This window comes from Schistocerca cancellata, chromosome 5 (assembly GCF_023864275.1).
Source record: "Schistocerca cancellata isolate TAMUIC-IGC-003103 chromosome 5, iqSchCanc2.1, whole genome shotgun sequence".
Taxonomy (NCBI): Eukaryota; Metazoa; Arthropoda; class Insecta; order Orthoptera; family Acrididae; genus Schistocerca; species Schistocerca cancellata.
The window spans coordinates 589,112,539-589,139,451 of record NC_064630.1 but is presented as its reverse complement, the minus strand read 5'-3'; the positions used below and the strand labels follow the sequence as shown (position 1 = coordinate 589,139,451).

General features: G+C 42.8%; 1 protein-coding gene across 1 annotated transcript in view; it reads right to left on the bottom strand.

Moving 5' to 3' along the window:
* The window catches only part of LOC126187804 (carboxypeptidase B-like), an 89,734-nt gene that overhangs the window by 42,814 nt on the left and 20,007 nt on the right, over nucleotides 1–26,913 (bottom strand). Inside the window, exons 3-5 of the mRNA XM_049929089.1 lie at nucleotides 21,130–21,226; nucleotides 18,059–18,364; nucleotides 6,329–6,416 (exon numbers count right to left, since the gene is read on the bottom strand). Of these exons, the coding sequence (XP_049785046.1) occupies nucleotides 6,329–6,416; nucleotides 18,059–18,364; nucleotides 21,130–21,226 (491 nt within the window). The remainder of the gene's footprint in view (nucleotides 1–6,328; nucleotides 6,417–18,058; nucleotides 18,365–21,129; nucleotides 21,227–26,913) is intronic.

Below are 26,913 nucleotides of genomic sequence, written 5' to 3'. Positions count from 1 at the left end.
ATTATGGGAGGAAAGATAATTGGCCCCCATTTTATCGATGGCAATCTAAATACTCCAATGTATGCTGATTTCCTACGTAATGTTCTACCGATGTTACTACAAGATGTTTCACTGCATGACAGAATGGCGATGAACTTAAGACATGATGGATGTCCGGCACATAGGTCACGTGCGTTTGAAGCGGTACCGAATAGCATATTTCATGACAGATGGATTGGTCGTCGAAGCACCATTCCATGGCCCGCACGTTCACCGGATCTGACGTCCCCGGATTTCTTTCTGTGGGGAAACTTGAAGGATATTTGCTACCGTGATCCGCCTATAACGCTGACAACATGCGTCAGCGCATTGTCAATGCATGTGCGAACATTACTGAAGGCGAACTACTCGCTGTTGAGAGGAATGTCGTTATACGTATTGCCAAATGCATTGAGGTTGACGGACATCATTTTGAGCATTTATTGCATTAATGTGGTATTTACAGGTAATCACGCTGCAACAGCATCCGTTCTCAGAAATGATACGTTCACAAAGGTACATGTATTACATTGGAACAACCGAAATAGATTGTTCAAACGTACCTACGTTCTGTATTTTAATTTAAAAACCTACCTCTTACCAACTGTTCGTCTAAAATTGTGAGCCATATGTTTGTGACTATTACAGCGCCATCTATCACAAAGCGAAGAAAGTGGTCCAACTAAAACATTCATATTTCTTTACGTACTACACGAATATGTAATAAAAAATGGAGGTTCCTATTTTAAAAAACGCAATTAATATCCGTTTGACCAACGGTAGCGCCATCTAGCGGGCCAACCATAGAGCCATCTGGTTTCCCCCTTCAAGCTAGACAAGTTTCGTTCTTTGTAGGTTTTTCGTTTTATACTTATTTCGTGAGATATTTGGCCCGGTCACGATCAATGGACCACCCTGTATATACTTTCTTATTTTTGGTCTTAATGTTTTCCGTGTACACTTTCTTTATGTTTACAAAATATCTAGCTTTAAAATTTTCAGTTAAGTCACGATTCCACCACCAAAGAAGAGATTTACTTTGTATTTGTAGCTCACTCTGTAAGTGTAATATATATTTTTGAATGTTGGTGGGGAGGCTTGCGTGCCTCAGCGATACAGATAGCCGTACCGTAGGTACAACCACAACGGAGGGGTATCTGTTGAGAGGCCAGACAAACGAGTGGTTCCTGAAGAGGGGCAGCAGCCTTTTCAGTAGTTGCAAGGGCAACAGTCTGGATGATTGACTGATCTGGCCTTGTAACAATAACCAAAACGGCCTTACTGTGCTGGTACGGCGAACGGCTGAAAGCAAGGGGAAACTACGGCCGTAATTTTTCCCGAGGGCATGCAGCTTTACTGTATGATTAAATGATGATGGCGTCTTCTTGGGTAAAATATTCCGGAGGTAAAATAATCCCCCATTCGGATCTCCGGGCGGGGACTACTCAAGAGGATGTCGTTATCAGGAGAAAGACCGAGCGAGGTGGCGCTGTGGTTAGCACACTGGCTGGACTCGCATTCGGGAGGACGACGGTTCAATCCCGTCTCCGGCCATCCTGATTTAGGTTTTCCGTGATTTCCCTAAATCGCTTGAGGCAAATGCCGGGATGGTTCCTTTGAAAGGGCACGGCCGATTTCCTTCCCCATCCTTCCCTCACCCGAGCTTGCGCTCCGTCTCTAATGACCTCGTTGTCGACGGGACGTTAAACACCAATATCCTCCTCCTCCTCCTCCTCAGGAGAAAGAAAACTGGCGTTCTACGGATCGGAGCGTGGAATGTCAGATCCCTTAATCGGGCAGGTAGGTTAGAAAATTTAAAAAGGGAAATGGATAGGTTAAAGTGAGATATAGTGGGAATTAGTGAAGTTCGGTGGCAGGAGGAACAAGACTTCTGGTCAGGTGACTACAGGGTTATAAACACAAAGTCAGATAGGGGTAATGCAGGAGTAGGTTTAATAATGAATAGGAAAATAGGAATGCGGGTAAGCTACTACAAACAGCATAGTGAACGCATTATTGTGGCCAAGATAGATACGAAGCCCAGACCTACTACAGTAGTACAAGTTTATATGCCAACTAGCTCTGCAGATGACGAAGAAATTGAAGAAATGTAGGATGAAATAAAAGAAATTATTCAGATAGTGAAGGGAGACGAAAATTTAATAGTCATGGGTGATTGGAATTCGAGTGTAGGAAAAGGGAGAAAAGGAAACGTTGTAGGTGAATATGGGTTGGGGCTAAGAAATGAAAGAGGAAGCCGCCTGGTAGAATTTTGCACAGGGCACGACTTAATCATAGCTAACACTTGGTTTAAGAATCATGATAGAAGGTTGTATACGTGGAAGAACCCTGGAGATACTAAAAGGTATCAGATAGATTATATAATGGTAAGACAGAGATTTAGGAACCAGGTTTTAAATTGTAAGACATTTCCAGGGGCTGATGTGGACTCTGACCACAATCTATTGGTTATGACCTGTAGATTAAAACTGAAGAAACGGCAAAAAGGTGGGAATTTAAGGAGATGGGACCTGGATAAACTGACTAAACCAGAGGTTGTACAGAGTTTCAGGGAGAGCATAAGTGAACAATTGTCACAAATTGGGGAAAGAAATACAGTAGAAGAAGAATGGGTAGCTTTGAGGGATGAAGTAGTGAAGGCGGCAGAGGATCAAGTAGGTAAAAAGACGAGGGCTAGTAGAAATCCTTCGGTAACAGAAGAAATATTGAATTTAATTGATGAAAGGAGAAAATATAAAAATGCAGTAAATGAAGCAGGCAAAAAGGAATACAAACGTCTCACAAATGAGATCGACAGGAAGTGCAAAATGGCTAAGCAGGGATGGCTAGAGGACAAATGTAAGGATGTAGAGGCTTATCTCACTAGGGGTAAGATAGATACTGCCTACAGGAAAATTAAAGAGACCTTTGGAGAAAAGAGAACCACTTGTATGAACATCAAGAGCTCAGATGGAAACCCAGTTCTAAGCAAAGACAGGAAAGCAGAAAGGCGGAAGGAGTATATAGAGGGTCTATACAAGGGCGATGTACTTGAGGACAATATTATGGAAATGGAAGAGGATGTAGATGAAGATGAAATGGGAGATACGATACTGCGTGAAGAGTTTGACAGAGCACTGAAAGACCTGACTCGAAACAAGGCCCCCGGAGTAGACACCATTCCATTGGAACTACTGACGGCCTTGGGAGAGCCAGTCCTGACAAAACTCTACCATCTGGTGAGCACGATGTATGAAACAGGCGAAATACCATCAGACTTCAAGAAGAATATAATAATTCCAATCCCAAAGAAAGCAGACAGCTGCAGAATACTAACACGAATTCTTTACAGACGAATGGAAAAACTAGTAGAAGCCGACCTCGGGGAAGATCAGTTTGGATTCCGTAGAAATACTGGAACACGTGAGGCAATACTGACCTTACGACTTATCTTAGAAGAAAGATTAAGGAAAGGCAAACCTACGTTTCTAGCATTTGTAGACTTAGAGAAAGCTTTTGACAATGTTGACTGGAATACTCTCTTTCAAATTCTAAAGGTGGCAGGGGTAAAATACAGGGAGCGAAAGGCTATTTACAATTTGTACAGAAACCAGACGGCAGTTATAAGAGTAGAGGGACATTAAAGGGAAGCAGTGGTTGGGAAGGGAGTGAGACAGGGTTGTAGCCTCTTCCCGATGTTATTCAATCTGTATATTGAGCAAGCAGTAAAGGAAACAAAAGAAAAATCCGGAGTAGGTATTAAAATCCATTGAGAAGAAATAAAAACTTTGAGGTTCGCTGATGACCTTGTAATTCTGTCAGAGACAGCAAAGGACTTGGAAGAGCAGTTGAACGGAATGGATGGTGTCTTGAGGGGAGGATATAAGATGAACATCAACAAAAGCAAAACGAGGATAATGGAATGTAGTCGAATTAAGTCTGATGATGTTGAGGTTATTAGATTAGGAAATGTGACACTTAAAGTAGTAAAGGAGTTTTGCTATTTGGGGAGCAAAATGACTGATGACGGTCGAAGTAGAGAGGATATAAAATGTAGACTGGCAATGGTAAGGAAAGCGTTTCTGAAGAAGAGAAATTTGTTAACATCTTGTATAGATTTAAGTGTCAGGAAGTCATTTCTGAAAGTATTTGTATGGAGTGTAGCCATGTATGGAAGTGAAACATGGACGGTAAATAGTTTGGACAAGAAGAGAATAGAAGCTTTCGAAATGTGGTGCTACAGAAGAATGCTGAATATTAGGTGGGTAGACCACATAACTAATGAGGAAGTATTGAATAGGATTGGGGAGAAGTTTGTGGCACTACTTGACTAGAAGAAGGGATCGGTTGGTAGGACATGTTCTGAGGCATCAAGGTATCACCAATTTAGTATTGGAGGGCAGCGTGGAGGGTAAAAATCGTAGGGGGAGACCAAGAGATGAATACACTAAGCAGATTCAGAAGGATGTAGGTTGCAGTAGGTACTGGGAGATGAAGAAGCTTGCATAGGATAGAGTAGCATGGAGAGCTGCATCAAACCAGTCTCAGGACTGAAGACCCCAACAACAACAACATATTTCTGTATGTAATACACACTATGTAATCAAAAGTATCCGAAGACCCCCAAAAACACATGTTTTTCATATTAGGTGCATTGTGCTGCTACCTACTCGCAGATACTCCATATCAGCTACCTCAGTAGTCATTAGACATTGTGAGAGAGCAGAATGGGGATCTCGGCGAGACTCACAGACTTCGAACGTGGTCAGGTGATTGGTTGTCACTTGTCTCATACGTCCGTACGAGAGATTTCCACACTAATAAACATCCCTAGGTCCACGGTTTCCGATGTGATTTGTAAATTTGTGGTAAGATCGCATGCGACCAAACTGCTTAGGTCATCGGTCCTTAAGCTTACACACTACTTAATCTAACTTAACACTGATTTACGCTATGTACGACACACACACTTATGCCCGAGGGTGGACTACAACCTCTGAAACGTCCCCTTAGAACAATTATACAAGACTGTGCTTAAACTGTCACACAATATTTTTAGCGCAACGCAATCTGACTTTCAAAAATCATAGCCTACTTACACCTCCGATGTGATAGTGAAGTGGGAACGTGAAGGGACACGTACTGCACAAAAACGTATAGGCCGATCTCGTCTGTTGACTGACAGAGACCGCCGACAGTTCAAGAGGGTCGTAATGTGTAATAGGCAGACATCTATGCAGACCATCACACAGGAATTCCAAACTGAATCAGGATCCACTGCAAGTACTACGACAGTTAGGCGGGAGGTGAGAAAACTTGGATTTCATGGTCGCGCGGCTGCTCATGTGCCACACATCACGCCGTTAAATGACAAACGACGCCTCGCTTGGTGTAAGAAGAGTAAACATTGGACGATTGAGCAGTGGAAAAACGTTGTGTAGCGTGACGAATCACGGTACACAATGTGGCGATCCGATGGTAGGGTGTGGGTATTGCGAATACCCAGTGAACGTTATCTGCCAGCGTGTGTAATGCCAACAGTAAAATTCGGAGGCGGTGGTGTTATGGTGTGGTCGTGTTTTTCATGGAGGGGGCTTGCACCCCTTGTTGTTTTGCGTGGCACTATCGCAGCACAGGCGTACATTGATGTTTTAAGCACCTTCTTGCTTCCCACTGTTGAAGAGCAAATCGGGGATGGCGATTGCGTCTTTAACACGATCGAGCACCTGTTCATAATGCACGGCCTGTTGTGGAGTGGTTACACGACAATAACATCCCTATAATGGACTGGCCTGCACACAGTCCTGACCTGAACCCTATAGAGCACCTTTGGGATGTTTTGGAACGCCGACTTCGTGCCCGGCCTCACCGACCGACATCGATACCTCTCCTCAGTGCAGCACTCCGTGAAGAATGGGCTGCCATTCCTCAGCACCTATTTGAACGTATGCCTGCGAGAGTGGAAGCTGTCATCAAGGCTTAGGGTGGGCCAACACCAAACTGAATTCCAGCGTTACCGATGGAGGGTGCCAAGAACTTGTATGTCATTTTTAGCCATGTGTCAGGATACTTCAGCTCACATAGTGTATCTTGTTTGACGATGACTGCTAGTTAACCTCTGACAGTCGTTTTGTAAGTGGAAAACAGGTTAACGCAATAAATTAATCCTGTACATCATCCACAATTTTGTGCTTTTCATTTGTAAAGCTAACAAAGAGTGCCCCCTACGGTCCATAGAACTAGTGTTTAGTGAGTTTGAGTAGTAGGCAATAAAATGAAAATTCCATATGCTGTGTGAAATTTCTCTTACCATTCCAGTGAAAATTAAAGTTCCTGTTACCGTCCACTCCAACGCATGTTGCAATTTCGGTAGATCGGGTCTTCCTCCACATACGCTCCTGCGACAATAAAAATGCAAGTAAGCAGAGATACATATATAAGTCTACGAGGCTTGAGTAAAAGCAGTTGCGCTCCCTAATGGGGAAATGCAGTAGCAGCCCTTTTTTATGATTGCAGCGTGCACAAGGTGTGCTACTTATGTAAGTAAACAAGGTTACTAAATGTGATTGCTTGCTGTTTTCTTCTTTTCAAGAATGAACTTGTGTTTTGTACACAGCCATTTTCTCAGAAAAGTGGTTTTGACAAAAGAAGACGTTTTGATAGCAAATGCTATTGATACTGAAGTCCTCCTTCTTTGTGATAGTACAATTATAGAAATATAGCACTAGGTTTTTAACAAATAGAACTGTAGTCAACAAAAGCCACTTTTGTCTTAAAAATTGCACTCCATAGGGAAGCTCAGTTTGACACGAAGACCATGAGCTAGACTAAGGCATGTTTCAATGGCTTTCTCCATGGTTTGGCACATGGGTCAAGTCTAGAAACATGCAACAGTTTTCCGAGAGCACAATAGCGCTGAAAACGCATAAAAAAGGCACTTAGAATTTTTTTCGTTTCTACTCTCCATATGTATACAGATAACCATACAAACAAACTTGGTGGAACAAGATTATGGTGCCAGCGACCGCCCCATTATCTGAATTGTCAGCGCATCTAACTGCAATGCAGCTGGCCCAGGTTGGATTCCCGACCAAGTCGGAGATTTTCTCCGCTGGGAGACTACGTGTTTTGTTGCCCTCATGGTCATGTCATCATCATCGACAAGAAAATCGTCCTTGTGGCGTCAACTGAAAAGACTTGCAACTCGGCTGCCTAACTTCTCAAGGTGGAGACTCTTGACCATCAATGCCAAACGATCATTTCATAGTTTAGTGTTGTGCTAAGAAGATTGTCTATCCTTCAGGGTCAAAATTATAAAGACGCTAGAGAACCCTAAACTGAGAATTTTCATACCGGAAGTCAATAGTTTGAAATTAATATTTGGATATGACGTCTTGAATGACGAATGCATATGAGACACGAGCATGCAAAATGTGTAATTTTATAATAAACACCTCCCTGCTTCATCGACGTTCTAGTTGGTCGTACTGTTTAGTAAAATAGTAGTCAGGAATCTGCGATGGAGATCTACACTAGCGACTGGTTTTAGAAGACTCGTTACAGAAATCTGTAGCAGGGGTTGTAGCACCAAGAAAACAGCAGGAAAGTGTTTTATAACAAGTATCGTCCTAATTATAAAAAAAATTCTCTCCATTGAATCTGAGTCAGTCGAGATAAGGAGAACTCACTTCGTTCTTTTTTCGTCAGTCTAGTGTGCTAACCTCTTCACGTCAGAGTAGTACTTGCAGCCTACGTCGTCAATTATTTGCTGGATGTATTCCAATCTCTGACATCCTTTACAGTTTTTGCCCTCTACAACTCCCTCTAGTATCATGGAAGTCATTCCCTTATGTCGTACAGGTGTCCTATCATCCTGTCCCTTCTCCTTATTAGAGCTTTCCACATATTCCTTTCCTCTCCGATTCTGCCCCGAACCTCGTCATTCCTTCCCTTATCGGTCCATCTAATTTTCAACATTCGCCCGTAGCACCACATCTCAAATACTTCGATTGTCTTCTGTTCCTGTTTGTCGGCAGTCCATGCTTCACTACCATACAATGCTGTACTGCAAAGGTACATTATCAGAAATTTCCTCCTCAAATTAAGGCCGATATTAGATAGTAGTAGACTTCTCTTGGCCAGGAATGCCCCTTTTTCCATTGCTAGCCTGCTTTTGATGTCCTCCTTGCTCCGTCCGTCATTAGTTATTTTACTGCCTAGATATCAGAATTCTTTAACTTCATCTACTTCGTGACCATCAATCTTCATGTTAAGCTTCTCGCTGACTCATTTCTACAACTTCACATCACCTTCGTCTTTCTTTACTCTAAAGCCTTACTCTGTGCTCGTTTGACTGTTCATTCCGTTCATCAGATCATGTAACTTTTCTTCACATACACTCAGGATAGCAATGTCATCAGCGAATCGTATCACTGATATCCTTTCACCTTGAATTTTAATTCCACTTCTGAACCTTTCTTTTATTTCCCTCATTGCTTCCTCGATGTACAGGTTGAACAGCACGGGCGAAAGGCCACATCATTGTCTTACACCCTTTTTAACACGAGCACTTCGTTCTTGGTCGTCCACCTTATTATTCCCTCTTGGCTGTTGTACATATTGTATATGACCCGTCTCTCCCTATAGCTTACCCCTACTTTTTTCAATATTTCGAGCACCTTGTACCATTTTACGTAGTCTAAGGCTTTTTCCAGGTCGATAAATCCTATGAACGTGTCTTGATTTTTCGTTAGTCTTGCTTCCATTATTAACCGCAAAGTCAGAATTGCCTCTCTCGTGTCTTTGCCTTTCCTAAAGTCAGACTGATCGTCATCTAGCGCATCTTTAATTTTCTTTTCCATTCTTATGTATATTATTCTTGTAAGCAAATTGGATGCATGAGCTGTTAAGCTGATAGTGCGATAATTCTCGGACTTGTCAGCTCTTGCCATCTTCGGAACTGTGTGGATGATGATACTCTTCCAAAAGTCAGGTGGTATGTCGCCAGCCTCATACGTTCTACACATCAACGTGAATAGTCGTTTTGCTGCCACTTTCCCCAATGATTTTAGACATTCTGATGGAATGTTATCTATTTATTCTGCTTTATTTGATCTTAAGTCCTCCAAAGCTCTTTTAAATTCTGATTCTAATACTGGATCCACTGTCTCTTCTAAATCGCCTCCTGTTTCTTCTTCTATCAAGGAAGACAAATCTTCCCCCTCACAGAGGCTTTCAGTGTATTCTTTCCACTCATCAGCTGTCTCCCCTGCATTTAACGGTGAATTCCCGTTGCACTCTTAATTTTATCACCCTTGTTTTTAATGTCATCGAAGGTTGTTTTGACTTTCCTGTTTTCTGAGTCTGTCCTTCCGTAAATAATTTCTTTTTAGATGTCTTCACATTTTTCCTGCAGCCATTTCGTCTTAGCTTTGCTGCACTTCCTATTCATTTCATTCCTCAGTGACTTATATTTCTCTATTCCTGAGTTTCCCGGAACATTTTTGTAGTTTGTCCTTTCATCGATCAATTGAAGTATTTCCTCTGTTACCCATGGTTTCTTCGCAGTTACCATGTCTGTATCTATGTTTTCCTCCCAACTTCTGTGATGGCCCTTTTTAGAGGTGTCCATTACTGTTCAACTGTACTGCCTACTGAGTTATTCCTTGTTGCTGTATCTGTAGTCTCAGAAAACTGCAACCGTATCTCGTCATTCTTTAATATCTCCGTAATCCACTTCTTTGCGTATTGATTCTTCCTGAGTAATGTCTTAAACTTCAGCCTACTCTTCATCACTACTATATTGTGATTTGAGTGTATATCTGCTCCTGAGTACACCTTACAATCCAGTATCTGATTTGGGAATCTGACCATGATGTCACCTAACTGAAATATTCCCGTATCACCCGGCCTTTTCCAAGCATATCCCCACTTATTGTGATTCTTGAACAGGGTATTCGCTATTACTAGCTGAAACTTGTTACAGAACTAAATTAGTCTTTCCCCTCACTCATTCCTTGTCCAAGCCCATATTCTCCTGTAACATTTCCTTCTACCCCTTCCCCTACAACTACATTCCAGTCCCCCATGACTATTAGATTTTCATTCCCCTTTACATACTGTATTATCCTTTCAATATCCTCATACACTTATTGTCTCTTCATCTTCAGCTTGCGCCGTCGGTATGTATACCTGAACTATCGTTGTCGGTGTTGGTTTGCTGTCGATTCTGATAAGAAGAACACTGTAACTGAACTGTTCATAGTAACACACTTTCCGCCCTACCTTCGTATTCAAAACTAATCCTACCCCCCCTTATACCATTTCGTGTTGCTGTTGATGTGACCCGTTACTCATCTGACCAGAAATCCTTGTCTTCTTTCTACTTCTCTTCACTGACCCCTTCTATATATGAGCCTTAGCATTTTCCTTTTCAGATTTTCTAGTTTCCCTACCACGTTCAAACTTGTGACATTCCTCTTCCCGGCTCGTAGAATGTTATCCTTTCGTTGATTATTCAATCTTTTTCTCATGGTAACCTCACCCTTGGCAGTCTCCTTCAGGACATCCAAATGGGGGACTATTCCGGAATCTTCTTCAATTACAGGTCACGTGTCCTGTGGATACACGTTACGTATCTTTAAGGCGATGGTTGCCATTGCATTCTGCATCCTCAAGCCGTTGATCATTGCTGATTTTCCGCTTTTAGGGGCAGTTTCCCACCCTCGGGACAAAAAAGTGCCCTGAAGGTCCGTCCGCTCCTCCACCCTGTTTGACAAGGCCGTTGGCAGAATGAGGGAGACTTCTCAATGCTGGACATCTTCGGTCGCCAATGCTGATTATTAATCAATTTTTAAGCAGCGACAGGATTCGAACCCGGGACCGAAGACGTTTCGATTATGAGTCAAAGACATTACCCCTAGACCACATAATTTTTCGTACAGTATTATTTAAGACGGTGTCGCATCGCGTGGAAGAAGATTCATTAACAGCACCCATCGAAAAATAGAACCGAGCGAGGTGGCGCAGCGTCAGCACACTGGACTCTCATTCGGAAGGATGACTGTTCAAATCCCCGACCTTCCACCCGGATTTAGGTTTCCCGTGATTTCCATAAATATCTACAGGCAAATGCAGTGACGACTCGTTTGAAAAGGGCACAGCAGGTTTCCTTTTGTAGCCTGAACTTGTGTTCCTCCTATAATGACCGGGTTGTCGACGCTGCGTTAAACTCAGTCTTCCTTCCTTTCCGCCCGGCGGATTAGTGTCGAGGTCCGGTGTGCCGGCCAGCCTGTTGATGGTTTTTAAGGCGGTTTTCAATCTGCCTCTGCGAATGCGATCTGTTTCCCCTTAGGCCGGCCGGAATGGCCGAGCGGTTCTAGGCGCTACAGTCTGGAACCGTGCGACCGCTGCGGTCGCAGGTTCTAATCATGCCCCGGGCATGGATGTGTGTGATGTCCTTAGGTTAGTTAGGTTTAAGTAGTTGTAAGTTCTAGAGGACTGATGACCTGAGCAGTTAAGTCCCATAGTGCTCAGAGCCATTTGAACCATTTATTTGTTTCGCCTTATTCCGTTTCAGTTACACTATGTCAGCGATCGCTGAGCAAACACTGTCTCCACGTACTCGTACACCATAATTATTCTACAACGCAAACATTTGGGGTTACACTCGTCTGGTATGAGACGTTCCCCCGGGGGGGGGGGGGGGGGGGGAGGAGGGTACACTGGGGCCGTACCGCAAAATAACCCTGGGTTCGATGTGGGGCGCGAGTGGGGTGGGTGGACTGCTGTATCGTGTTGTGGGTTTGTGAATCACTGACAGCTACGGCGGGACGAAGCCTCTCTGTTATCTCTGGGTCCCCGGTTTAAATACACAAGAATAATGGTGTAGCAGCTACACCCTGTCATTAACACCTACAACCACACATTTACATACATATTCTGAAAGCCACTGTGAAGTGCATGCCGGAGAGTACTTAGCTTGGCACTACACTGATGAGCCGGAACATTATGACCACGTACTTAATAGCTTGTTTATCAATCTTTGGAACGAAATACGTCACTCATTGGTCTGACTGTTTGGTGGTAAGTTTGTAGAGATATGTGACATTACCCACAGGTCACGTAATTCGCGTAAATGACGAGCCGCTGATTTGCGCACTTGGTGATGGCAGTGGATAGCAACCCAGAAGCGTGTCATAGGATTTACATCAGGCGAATTTGTTCGCCGAGACATCCACGTGAGTTCATTACAACGCTCCTCAAGCCACTGTAGCATAGTCTCTGGCTCCGAGACACGGACGGTTATACTGCTGAAAGATGACATCGCCGCCAACGAAGACATCAAGCATGAAGGCATTCTGGTGGTTCGCATTTGCCAGCGTGTCTTCGACTATACCACAGGTCGCATGCAGGCGTAGGAGAATGTCTTCCACAGCATAATGCTGATTTCAACAGCCTGCGTCCGTGACGCGCTGCACGTTTGGAGCCGCCGTTCTCCTCGATGACGGCGTTTGTGGAGACGGCCAGCGACCTAGTGTAGCAAAAATGTGATTTACCAGAAGAGCTGACACGTTTTCATTGACTGACAGTCGAATCCCAATGGTCCCTTGCCAACTGCATTCATACCTAACGATGTCGTTAGCTCACCATGTGTGCAGAGAGCTCCATGTTCAACAACGTACGATGAACGGTGTGTTCCGAAACACTTGTGTGTGCACCAGCTTTGTGCTCTTTTGGCAGAGATGCCACGGGTCATCATCTGTCCTGCTTTACAGAGCAGACAAGCCTTGGATACCACTTTCTGTGAAGAGTCGTGGAAGTCTACATCTACGTGATTACTCTGCTATTCACAATAAAGTGCCTGGCAGAGGGTTCAATGAACCACCATTTAGCGCCTAGTGGTAGTTTCACTGTCCTCCTATCCCTTTCCATAGATAATCACGACAGTAGCACGTTAACATTCCACTAGCTTCGCCGTTTTCGAGATACTCGTTCCAGGCTTTGCGTTACTCGTTCCAGGCTCTGCGTAATGATAATCTTCCCTTTTTCGGAGTCGTTTGTTTTAATGGATTTCCCCATTGCAGCCCATACCTTTGCTAGGGTTATCCACCGTCCGTGTCACCTCCGCTTACATGTTTTTGTGTCACGATCCCTCAACGTCGCGATGTGCAGTGGTCGAAATGTTTTGTGTCATCAGTGTCTGTGCTTTGGTTCCTTCCCGTTGCTGTCGTGCTTATGAGCGTGGTAAGGATGACTGTTTAAATGCCTCTGGGTGTACTGTAAGAGGTCTTACCTTGTCTTCACGGGAGCGATAAGTAGGGGATAAAGAGATAACCTGTAATTTTCGCTCAGCACTATTTTTTGAAACTTTTTAAATAGACGTTCGCGGGAAAATTTGAGTCTTTCTTCAAGCGTGTGCCAATTCAGATTTTCCAAAGTTTCCGTGACGTTCTATCGCTATTCAAGCAAACGATTCATGTCGCCGTTATTTGCATACTTGTAATATTTCCTGTTTGTCCTATATAGTAAGGGTTCCACGTACTTGACGAATACCCTAAGATCGGACGCACAATTGATTTGTAAGTGTATTGCAAATGAAACAGAGTCTGACACGTCGTTTACATGCAATTAAGCCTATGTGTTTGATCCATTTCATATCCATACGAACCCTTTCCCCCCCAGTTATTTACATGGGCTGTGATATATTGATATTATAAACACGTGATACCGCACTCTAACACAATAAATAAATAAATAAATGAAAGAATTTTTTGAAGGATATCAAATTCGCCGTTGACTGTGGAATCTATTATTATCACAATTGCCATTTCGGCCTTTAGGCCATTTTCAAGTCGAAGTGCAAAAGAGTTTGCTTCACCACTTGACAGACCTATCCTATATAGTAACATCGGGCGAGTATTTCCACAGGGAAAAGCTTTTTTTGACGATGACATGTATACATGACAGAGGCTTTTAAAGTTTGCCATATGCTGAAGCAAAATATTTTGCAGTACCACTTGAAAATGGCGCAAAGGCCGAAATTCCGATTGTGAAATAAATAATTTCTACAATCAACGGCGAATATTATGTCCTTTAAAATATTCTACAGGACTTTGAACGGCGACCATGAGAAGTTAAAAAAGACGATTTTCGGCAGTATGTACCATCTGACCGATTTACGTCATGCCGCATTGGCAATAGATCTGAAAATCAGACTAATCACAGTGTGCACAGAGGGGCTTTAGCAGTCATTTCTCCCGAACATAGTTGTTGTTGTTGTGGTCTTCAGTCCTGAGACTGGTTTGATGCAGCTCTCCATGCTACTCTATCCTGTGCAAGCTGCTTCATCTCCCAGTACATACTGCAACGTACATCCTTCTGAATCTGCTTGGTGTATTCATCTCTTGGTCTCCCTCTACGATTTTTACCCTCCACGCTGCCCTCCAATACTAAATTGGTGATCCCTTGATGCCTCAGAACATGTCCTACTAACCGATCCCTTCTTCTAGTCAAGTTGTGCCACAAACTTCTCCCCAATCCTATTCAATACCTCCTCATTAGTTATGTGATCTACCCATCTAATCTTCAGCATTCTTCTGTAGCACCACATTTCGAAAGCTTCTATTCTCTTCTTGTCCAAACTAGTTATCGTCCATGTTTCACTTCCATACATGGCTACACTCCATACAAATACTTTCAGAAACGACTTCCTGACACTTAAATCTATACTCGATGTTAACAAATTTCTCTTCTTCAGAAACGCTTTCCTTGCCATTGCCAGTCTACATTTTATATCCTCTCTACTTCGACCATCATCAGTCATTTTGCTCCCCAAATAGCAAAACTCCTTTACTACTTTAAGTGTCTCATTTCCTAATCTAATACCCTCAACATCACCCGACTTAATTCCACTACATTCCATTATCCGCGTTTTGCTTTTGTTGATGTTCATCCTATATCCTCCCTTGAAGACACTATCCATTCCGTTCAACTGCTCTTCCAAGTCCTTTGCTGTCTCTGACAGAATTACAATGTCATCGGCGAACCTCAAAGGTTTTTTTTTCTCGATGGATTTTAATACCTACTCCGAATTTTTCTTTTGTTTCCTTCACTGCTTGCTCAATATACAGATTGAATAACATCGGGGAGAGGCTACAACCCTGTCTCACTCCCTTCCCAACCACTGTTTCTCTTTCATGCCCCTCAACACTTATAACTGCCATTTGGTTTCAATACAAATTGAAAATAGCCTTTCGCTCCCTGTATTTCACCCCTGCCACCTTCAGAATTTGAAAGAGAGTATTCCAGTCAACATTGTCAATAGCTTTCTCTAAGTCTACAATGCTAGAATCGTAGGTTTGCCATTCCTTAATCTAGCTTCTAAGATAAGCCTATTGCCTCACGTCTTCCAATATTTATACGGAATCCAAACTGATCTTCCCCAAGTCGGCTTCTACTAGTTTTTCCATTCGTCTGTAAAGAATTCGCATTAGTATTTTGCAGCCGTGACTTATTAAACTGATAGTTCGGTAATTTTCACATCTGTCAATACCTGCTTTCTTTGGGATTGGAATTATTATATTCTTCCTGAAGTCTGAGGGTATTTCGCCTGTCTCATACATCTTGCTCACCAGACGGTAGAGTTTTGTCAGGACTGGCTCTCCCAAGGCCGTCAGTAGTTCTAATGGAATGGTGTCTACTCCCGGGGCCTTGTTTCGACTCAGGTCTTTCAGTGCTGTGTCAAACTCTTCACGCAGTATCATATCTCCCATTTCATCTTCATCTACATCCTCTTCCATTTCCATAATATTGTCCTCAAGTACATCGCCCTTGTATAGACCTTCTATATGCTCCTTCCACCTTTCTGCTTTCCCTTCTTTGCTTAGAACTGGGTTTCCATCTGAGCTCTTGATATTCATATAAGTGGTTCTCTTTTCTCCAAAGGTCTCTTTAAATTTCCTGTAGGCAGTATCTATCTTACCCCTAGTGAGATAAGCCTCTAAATCCTTACATTTTTCCTCTAGCCATGCCTGCTTAGCCATTTTGCACTTCCTGTCGATCTCATTTATGAGACGTTTGTATTCATTTTTGCCTGCTTCATTTACTGGATTTTTATATTTTCTCCTTTCATCAATTAAATTCAATATTTCTTCTGTTACCGAAGAATTTCTACTAGCCCTCGTCTTTTTACTTACTTGACCCTCTGCTGCCTTCACTACTTCATCCATCAAAGCTACCCATTCTTCTTCTACTGTATTTCTTACCCCCATTCCTGCCATTTGTTCCCTTACGCTCTCCCTGAAACTCTGTACAACCTCTGGTTTAGTCAGTTTATCCAGGTCCCATCTCCTTAAATTCCCACCTTTTTGCCGTTTCTTCAGTTTTAATCTACAGTTCATAACCAATAGATTGTGGTCAGAGTCCACATCTGCCCCTGGAAATGTCTTACAATTTAAAACCTGGTTCCTAAATCTCTGTCTTACCATTATATAATCTATCTGATACCTTCTAGTATCTCCAGGATTCTTCCATGTATACAACCTTCTTTTTGATTCTTGAACCAAGTGTTAGCTATGATTAACTTATACTCTGTGCAAAATTCTACCAGGCGGCTTCCTCTTTCATTTCTTACCCCCAATCCATATTTACCTACTACGTTTCCTTCTCTCCCTTTTCCTACTACCGAATTCCAGTCACCCATGACTATTAAATTTTCGTCTCCCTTCACTATCTGAATAGCACATACGCACATAATACTCAGTTGGAATACGAAGAAAGCATAACATGTTAATTACCCTCTTCGATCCACTTAACAGTGTTTTACGGAGTGAGCATGGAGACGTAGGTACAAATTTCATTCCTAATGGAATCTTATAGGGAAATGATCATCTGGGAAGACACTCTTTTCTGAACAGTTTTTATAATGGGAAAACCACAAATTTCACAGTAATTGCACTAAACAAACACTGATTATCTACTATGCACCACCGTCTACGAAACTTAAAAAAAGATAAGAAAGAAAGAAAGAAAGTCCACGCACCACCAAGGAATTATCCGGATGGGACGGAAATCGGTTGATGTGATGTATTTGCACAGAAAACAAATGAAAACAGATTCAAAAAAATTGGATGATTTATTCAGTTTATACAAAAGAAAGAGCTTCACAAATAGAGCAAGTTAATAACGGATTGGACAACGTCTGTACCTTACGCAAGCATTGATTCGGCTTGATGATGACTGACATGAAGTCAACGGATGACCTCTTGAGGGACACCGTGACAAAGTCGGAACAATTTGAGCGTTAGATGATCAAAATCCCGAGATGGTTGAAGAGCTTTGCCCATAATGATTCAAACGTTCTCAATTGGGGTAAGATTTGGCACCTTGCTGGCCAATGTAGGGTTGTAGAAGCACGAAGACAAGCAGTAAAAACGCTCACCGTGTGTGCGCAGACATTATCTTGCTGAAATGCACGTGCAGCATGTTTTGACACGAAGGGCAACAAAACGTAGCACAGAATATCGTCGACATACCGCTGCACTGTAAGGCTGCGAGTGACAACCAACAGGATTTTGCTATGAAAAAAAAAAGGTCACACTAAATCATTATTCCTGATTGTTGGGCTCTGTGTGGGCGACATTCAGGTTGGTACACCACCGCTGACTGTGGCGTCTCCAGAAACGGCTTTGCTGTTTATAGCAGGTCCCTCCAGCCACCTCGAGGTTTGACTCTCTAAAGTACCATTTCGACAGGATTTGGCACGATACCCCTCAAGAGGACAGTCAACAACTCTATCAATCAATGCCAAGCCGTGTAACCGGTTGCGTAAGGGTCAGAGATGGCCCACGCGTTATTGACTTGCGAAATTTGTGTAACCCTTTCTCTTCAATAAATGGTCCAGATTTTCCGAAATTGTATTCATTTGTTTGTCTGTGCACGTGAATCACATCTACCGATTTCTGCTCCATCGGGATAATTTCTTCGTGATGCCACTTCTGTGTATAAATATAAGTTCTCCAACAGTTTCTGGAGTCTTTACCTCTTTGAAGGTGTACTCGTAACCATCAGGGTTGATCACGGGGACGATGTGCCAGTCGACGCTCTCTGTGAGGGCGCTCTCTTCAGCGTTCTCGACCAGCTGGTTGATGACGTAGAGGGCGGCAGCAGGCGCGATCCACTCCCTGGCGTGGATGCCCGCGTCGATCAGGATTATCGGTCTGGTGTCGTCACCTCCGGAGGATACCTTGATGATACCCAGGTCGCGGCCCGCATAGCTATTCCCGATGGACTCTACTGTCACCGTGTCGGAGTAGTTGGAAGCCAGATCCGACAGGTATTGTAGAATCTGTAAAAGCATGGTGCAGAACCGTACCACACAGTGTTAAATTAGAGTTTAATATCTGATTAAAGAAGTGTTGTTTGACAGTAATTATGCCGTTATGAAACTTCCTGGCAGATTAAAACTGTGTGCCCGACCGAGACTCGAACTCGGGACCTTTGCCTTCCGCGGGCAAGTGCTCTACCATCTGAGCTACCGAAGCACGACTCAGGGCCGGTCCTCACAGCTTTACTTCTGCCAGTACCTCGTCTCCTACCTTCCAAACTTTACAGAAGCTCTCCTGCGAACCTTCCAGAACTAGCACTCCTGAAAGAAAGGATATTGCGGAGACATGGTAGAGCACTTGCCCGCGAAAGGCAAAGGTCCCGAGTTCGAGTCTCGGTCGGGCACACAGTTTTAATCTGCCAGGAAGTTTCATATCAGCGCACACTCCGCTGCAGAGTGAAAATCTCATTCTGGAAACATATTAAGCTATCTGTGTAACCGGTCGGTTATCAGTGGCATATTTCCTGAATGGTTGAAATATGCTGAAGTTAAGCCACTGTTTAAGAAGGGAGATAAAGAAATAGCATCAAATTTCCATCCAATTTCACTTTTGCCAGCATTCTCAAAAATTTTAGAAAAAGTAATGTACAATCGGCTTTATAACCACCTTATCTCAAATAACATACTGTCAAAGTCGCAGTTCGGATTTCTAAAGGGTTCTGATACTGAGAAGGCTGTCTACACTTGCAGTGAAAATGTGCTTAATTCATTAGACAAAAAATTGCAGGCATATTTTGTGATTTGTCAAAGGCATTTGATTGTGTAAATCACAATATCCTTTTAAGTAAATTAGAATATTATGGTGTAACATAAATGATGCAAAATGATTCAAATATTATATCTCTGGCAGGAAACAATGGGTGTTATTAGGAAAGAGACATGTATTAAGCTATCAGGCATCATCCAACTAGGAACTAATTACATGTGGGGTCCCATAAGGTTCCATTTTAGGGCCCTTACTTTTTCTTGTGTATATCAATGACCTTTCGTCAGCAACATTACCAGATGCGAAGTTCGTTTTGTTTGCCGATGGTACAAACATTGCAATAAATAGCAAGTGTAGTCTTAGAAAGATCGCCTAATAAAATGTTTATTGACATTAATCACTGGTTCCTAGACAATTCTTTGTCACTAAACTTTGAAAAAAAAAAAAAACACACTACATGCAGTTCAGAACTTGTAAGGGGTGTCCCCACGAGTATATGCCTAAGATACGATGACAAGCAGAAAGAAGTGGACAGTGTTAACTTCTTGGGATTACAGCCTGATAATAAATTCAACTGGGAGGAGCACACCGCAGAACTGCTGAAGCATCTTAACAGATCTCTATTTACAATGCGAATTGTTTCAGACATATGGGATATAAAAATGAAAAAGCTGCTTACTTTCATTCCATAATGTCATATGGGATTATGTTTTGGGGTAATTCATCAAGCCAAGATAAAGTTTTCCAGGGACAAAAACGTGCAGTAAGAGTTATATGTGGTGTGAACCCAAGAACATCCTGCAGAAGCCTGTTTAGGGAACCAGGGATACTAACTATTGCTTCCCAATATCTTTACTCCTTAATGAAAAAACATTAAAATATATCACTTTTTCAAACCAACAGCTCAATTCAAGGAATCAATACTAGAAATAAGAATAATCTTCACAAGGATTTGAAGTCACTTACTCTTGTACAAAAAGGTGTGCATTATTCAGGAAAAAGGTGTGCATTATTCAGGAACACACATTTTCAATAACTTGCCAGCAGCCATAAAAAACTTAACAACCAATGAAATTCAGTTTAAGTGAAGCCTAAAGGATTTATTGGTTGCCAACTCCTTCTACTCCACTGATATAAATATATATATATAACTTCTGCACAATTTCAGTGCAGTAATGCGTTCATTGTAAATAAGTGCGTGTATGTGTGTGTGTGTGTGTGTAAGTACAATCTAACTTCTGTACCATTTCAGTGCAGTAATGTGTTTATTGTAAATAAGTATTATAGTAGTTCTATTACATTTTTCCTACCTTATAAATAAAAAAAACTTTTTATTTTAAATTCAGTGCATTAGTGTTTGTAAAATGCTTTTTCATATAATGGTCATTAAAAAAATGACAATCATTTCACTTGGGACCTGTGGAATGGTATATTAGCTTATTTGTTTTAGTTGTAAATATTTGTCACGTGTTATTGTTTTTTTAACATGTTCTACATCCTGGAGGACCTTCTCACTATGGATCAACTGGAATGAAAGTAAATTTAATCTAATCTAATCTAATGTATATAGGGCCTGAAGATGGCATAATGAAATGCTGAAACTGGTAGCGTTCAAAATAAAATAAAATAACATCTTAAGTAACACAACTGCTGATAAATTTCATTGACATTGACAGTTACATTAGTAGTTGGTCAGCTTGCTTCAGGAAAAATACGACGGCTTTATGACACATTTCCCAACTGAATCAGTGCACGCATCCAGCTGGATGGGGAGCAACATCATTCTGATAAGAGGACTTATATTGCCATATTCTTTGTACAATACACTCGATTTCGTGATCACTCATTAAAATCACATACCTTTTTCTCCAGGGAAGATTCATTACGTTTTTTCCTATGTTTCCGGGTGCATCACTGCTTTGTCAAGTAGAGTAATTTAAGTTACCCACGTTAACGTAGCGGCACACCACTGCGTAAACTTATGATTGTGAATTTGCACTTTTGCCTTGTGGTAACGTACCTCATCATACTGAAGGTACTCGGTGAATGATATGCGAGACTCGGGGTTTTTAGAGACTGCTCTGGTCTGCGCCTGTTGTCGCTCCTTTTCGAAGACCCTGCAAACCGACACTGAAATGTTATACACAGACTACAAATAGTTTGATGCAAAAATTGCATCGAAAATGATAATAAATTAATCATAACGTCTACGATACTTATATAGAAACACCACAGCCCTGAGCTGACGATTATACATAGAGGACACTGGTCATAAACATCCAAATTCGAGGTGAAAATTTCCTGTTAAAGCATTATAGGTCTAGTCTTTGCCAATCTTGAAGTTCCAGTCTGGGCTGCAGGGAAATTATCCTACTGAAGGGAAGACAATGCCTGACGTACAATTGGTTGGTTGGTTTGGGGGAGGGGTCCAAGCAGCGAGGTCATCGGTCCCATTGGCATAGGGAAGGATGGCGAAGGAAACCGGCTGTGCCCTTTCAAAGGAACTATTCCGGCATTTGCCTGAAGCCACTTAGAGAATTCACGGAAAACCTAAATCAATGTGGCCGGACGCGGGTTTGAACCGCCGTCCTCCCGACTGTGCTGACCACTGCACCGCCTCACTCGGTCCTTACGTACGATCGGCAGCAACGCTGTTACGTGACCTAGCTCCATGACGCTTCACAAATAGATTTTCAGTTTAATGATGGTCATGGATGCATGTACTAGTCATCAGGGACACCATTGCCCTGTCTGGCGAAATTACGTTGAAGAAAATGTTATCAACCACCGAGGTACCGGTCTCCCGGTTAAAGAATTGGCCTAAATAGTGGAACACTAAAACCAGCTAAATCTATCTGCCAATGAGAATACTGTTCTCTGGAATCGTCAACATAGTCTGCGGAAGTATAGCTAGTAATGGCATTGACTCACTAGTCCGGAAATAGTGAAATTTGCTAGGTCACTCAGTCGCCATGTTTCAGAACACTATTAATATGGGTGAGAAGCAAACTATCCTTAAGGATACATTATGGTTTTTGCGATTAAATCATTATCTAGACTATCGCAATAATTCTGAAATATGCAATATGTATATGAGCTGAATTAAATATATTATTAGTATGACAACAATATAATACAGCATCTAGTACAATCGCTTTTGAAACGTATAAATGTCCGTAACAGTCATTTCACCCTCTATCATATTTCGTAATTGCACAAAGAACTGGAAGACCAGTTGAACGGAATGAAGTCTCTCCATCTATCGCTCCCGCATGGATCGAGAGGATCAGATCAGATTAATTACAGCGCACACAGAGGCATTTGAACGTTCTTGTATGTGAATGGAACGGGAGGAAGACCTAACATCTGGTACAACGGGAAGTATCCTCTGTCATTCATTTCACAGTGGTTTGCACGGCATGCATGTAGAGGTAGATCTAAATCAAAAGTAATGGAATGTAGTCGAATATAATCTGGTGAAGGTGAGTGAATTAGATCAGAAACTGAGATACTAGAAGTAGCAGGCGAGGTTCGCTACTTGAGCATCAAAATAGGTGACAATAGCAGACGAGGAGAGGACGTAAAACGTAGAATTCCTAGAGCAAGAAAAGAGTTTCAGAACGAAAAAGAGACATTTGTTCACACCGAATGCCAATTTAAGTGTTTCTTCGTCATTTCTAAAGGCATTTGTCTGAAATGCAGCCTTATACGGAAGTGAAAGGCGAACGACAAGCAATTCAGACAATAAGGAAATAGAAGCATTTAAAATGTGATGCCACAGAAGAGTGGAAAATGTCAGATGCGTAGATCGAGTAACTAAGGAGGAGGTACTTATTCGAATTGGGCGGGAAAAGAAATTTATGGAACAACGTGAACAAAAACGGGGATCAGTTGATAGGATACATATTGATGCATCAAGTATTCGTCAATTTGGAAATGGAGGAAAGTGTGTGCGGGAGAGGGGTAAAAATTTCAGTCGGAAACCAAGGCTAGACTAGAGTAAACACCTCTCCAGCAGTTATACAGAGATGGGGAGGCTTCCACAGCGTAGACTAGCGTGGAGAGCTACATCAATCGTATTTTCAGACACAGAACGACACCAACAACACTTCTACAATCTAAAGAATATAGATAACTAGATTGTTGAGTCTAACATCCACGAAGCGTTTTTAACGCAATGAAGAAGGTGTAGTAATTCCTATATACGGCTGGGCAGATAATAAAAAGGATGGTTGTTTAATAACGGAAGCGTATCAGCTCAATTATTATAAACGTATTTACATTCCATTAGCCTGAAGAAATGGGAAACGAACATACAGTAAGCTTCCTTCGTCTGTTTCTTCCGCTGAGAAAAGGAAATTAGTGTAGGAACGGACGCATTAATAAAATTGCCATCGGAATTGTGTAACGAATATACCTGAGAAACTTTTTTTAAAAATTATCTTAGGGGTGGTGTGTGTGTGTGTGTGTGTGTGTATTGAACCGGGGGCCTAGAAACGACAGAGAGGCTCTGTCCCACCATAGCCCGCAGTGGTTCACAACCCCACAACAGGCCACAGCAGTCCACCCACCCCATCGCGCCATACCGAACCCAGGGTTATTGTGTGGTTCGGCCCCCAGTGGACTCCCCCCCCCTCCCCCCGTCTCCCCTATCCCCCCCCCCACCTCCCGGGAACCTCACATAACAGAAGAGTGTAACCCCGAATGTTTGCGTGGTAGAGTAATTATGGTGTACGCGTATGTGGAGACAGTGTTTGCACAGCAATCGCCGACATAGTGTATCTGAGGCGGAATAAGGGGAATCAACCCGAATTCGCCGAGGCAGATGGAAAACCACCTTAAAAACCATCAACAGGATGGCCGCCACACTGGACCTCGACACTAATCCGCCGGGCGGATTCGTGCTGGGGATCGGCACGCCTTCCCGCTCGGTAAGCAGCGCGCTAGACCGCGTGGCTAGCCGGGCGGACTATTATCTGAGTTACTTCATATTCCGCTAAAGTCAGTTCGACTGGTTTAAAGATCTTCGAGACAACCACGAAGATTGTGAAGCATAGGGACGAAATATTAAAAAAAAGTTGTGCATTTATGACAGTGAAAAGACACTTATTATCAGATTTGTCACTTATAGTAATTATACTCTGGCATTGTCTTTCTAATCTAGCTCCGCTTGTTTGAATGTATGCACTGCATAGCCTAATGTTTGTGTCATGCACCTGCGTTTGATCAGCGTCGTCAATTTGTTATTTATAAGACTTATTTCCTTAGATGAGTTGTTCCACTGTAGCACCATTCCCTGTGTATCTAACGCTTGTTTAACGCCCACGAATTTGAACAGGTTCGAAAATGTGAATTACGTGATATGATTAATGGTCTACATGTGTGGGAACGAGAAGACGTTGTACTTAAATATGGAGAACAAGGTATCCATTAAATTGGATATAGCTACTCCGCCGATCTGATTGCATCTATAAACACGTAATTAAGAGCTATTCACTACGACAAGACCAATTTTAAGGTGTTCCCCAGATATACCAGTATATGAAGTTCAACACAATCGGCACATATTGTACAAACCGTGCAACTAATGTTTAGGACAGGGCTCGTTTGCACAATTTTAAACTGTACACGTACGATAAACGAAGCTAATTTCGTTTTTTCATAGTCTAACATGTCTTAGCAGCAAAAGGAAATGCTTAAAATTAACGATTTATTTATTAAGAATGTAGGAAGGTAGGAAAGAGTTTATATTTGTAGACTACCACCACCGACGCTGCCTAGGAGGGAGTAACTAAGAAAAAAAAAAAAAAAAGACATTGAGACTCTCGCTCCTGGGCAGCAACTGCCCGATCTGCTACAGCTTCTCGCTGTTCTAGAGCGAGGATCTCTGGTAGCGCGCTCCCCCATCTAGGTTAGTTATGTTGTCGAAATGCTGTACCAAGAAGGCAGTCGGGCAACTTAGGTGAGTGTCGTTTATGTAGGATGACCCGTGGGATCTTCTATATTAATATTACGGCTGATCGCATGCAAAGCGAAAATTTTTATCTTCACATGCGATTTAGATGATGTACATTCTCACAAGTCAATATTTTCAAATATGTTTCATTGCTGCAAATAAACCGAAGTACGCACCTTATATGTTGTTAACTATATGAGGGTAAACAGATTACATTCTCTTCTATGGCTCATTTCTGGAACAGACTATACTTGATGAACCAGTGCACGCCAGGATATACACAGCCCAGCATAAAATGTTAAGCACCCAGAAGATTCGGTCGGCAGTCGATGTAACTTCGAACACGTACTCACCATCGGCGGATATGTACATGATTAGAGTTGCAAGTCTCTGTGACAGACAGAACGGGCACCAGAGTGAACTAACGTTGTTCGTGTTTCGCGTTGTTACCAGACCTGGGAAGAGGTGTAAAGATGTATAAGGGTCGGGAAAAACATCAGACGTTTTGATCACTGTGAAGGATAGGGAGACATCGCGTACCCGTGAGAGACTGTGTTATCAGTATCTGACAGAGTTGGAATGGGGCCTTATTGTGGGTCTTTGTTTGGCCGGCTGGTAGAATCGTGCAATATCCAGATTTATGGGACTTTCGTATGTGGCACTGGCCTGATGGTGAATTGTATGGAACTTGAGGGCAGGTATAATCGGGGTCACGATTCCAATCGTTCACCACCACAAGACAGGATCGCCTTGTTGTGCACAAAGCACAAGGTATTCCTCTGACGTCTGCGCCTGACATCCAAGAAGAAGTAATAGAGTCCCAGAGAGATTCTGGGTTATCCTGCACCATTGGCCGGAGACTAGAGGCAGCCAGACTAGAGAATAACTGTGACACCTGTTGGCTGCTGTAAACTCAACACAAACAGCTGTGGTTGGAGTGGTGTCATGATCGGGACCCAAAGACTGCTGATACATAGCGTCGCACCATGTTAAGCGATGGATCGACGTTCTTGCATACCCGAGATAGCCGTTTGTGAGTATGACGGCAATCTGTGGAGGGGTCCCAGGGGTCCAATGTTTTGAAGAGGCGAGGAAGCATAGCAGTGTTTCTTCAGGTGCCATGGTGACTACAGGTCGCTATTGGTAGTGACTGGGGTATGGTAACTCATTGATACCATGTGTCCTCATTTATTGCCTTTCACGCGACAGTATCTTTGTGCCATTTTTCAACAGGAAAATACTCGTCCACACATGGCACGTATCTGTCTGAACTATCTGTGTGACTTTGGGGTACTTCTGTGGCCAGCAAGGTGGACAGTCTGTCTCCAACAGAACATGACACAAAAGCAGTAGGATTGGCGATCTTTTACAGAGCTCAAAGTTCAGTTCGGGCTTAAATGCAAGATTTTTATAATACACTCCTGGAAATGGAAAAAAGAACACATTGACACCGGTGTGTCAGACCCACCATACTTGCTCCGGACACTGCGAGAGGGCTGTACAAGCAATGATCACACGCACGGCACAGCGGACACACCAGGAACCGCGGTTTTGGCCGTCGAATGGCGCTAGCTGCGCAGCATTTGTGCACCGCCGCCGTCAGTGTCAGCCAGTTTGCCGTGGCATACGGAGCTCCATCGCAGTCTTTAACACTGGTAGCATGCCGCGACAGCGTGGACGTGAACCGTATGTGCAGGTGACGGACTTTGAGCGAGGGCGTATAGTGGCCATGCGGGAGGCCGGGTGGACGTACCGCCGAATTGCTCAACACGTGGGGCGTGAGGTCTCCACAGTACATCGATGTTGTCGCCAGTGGTCGGCGGAAGGTGCACGTGCCCGTCGACCTGG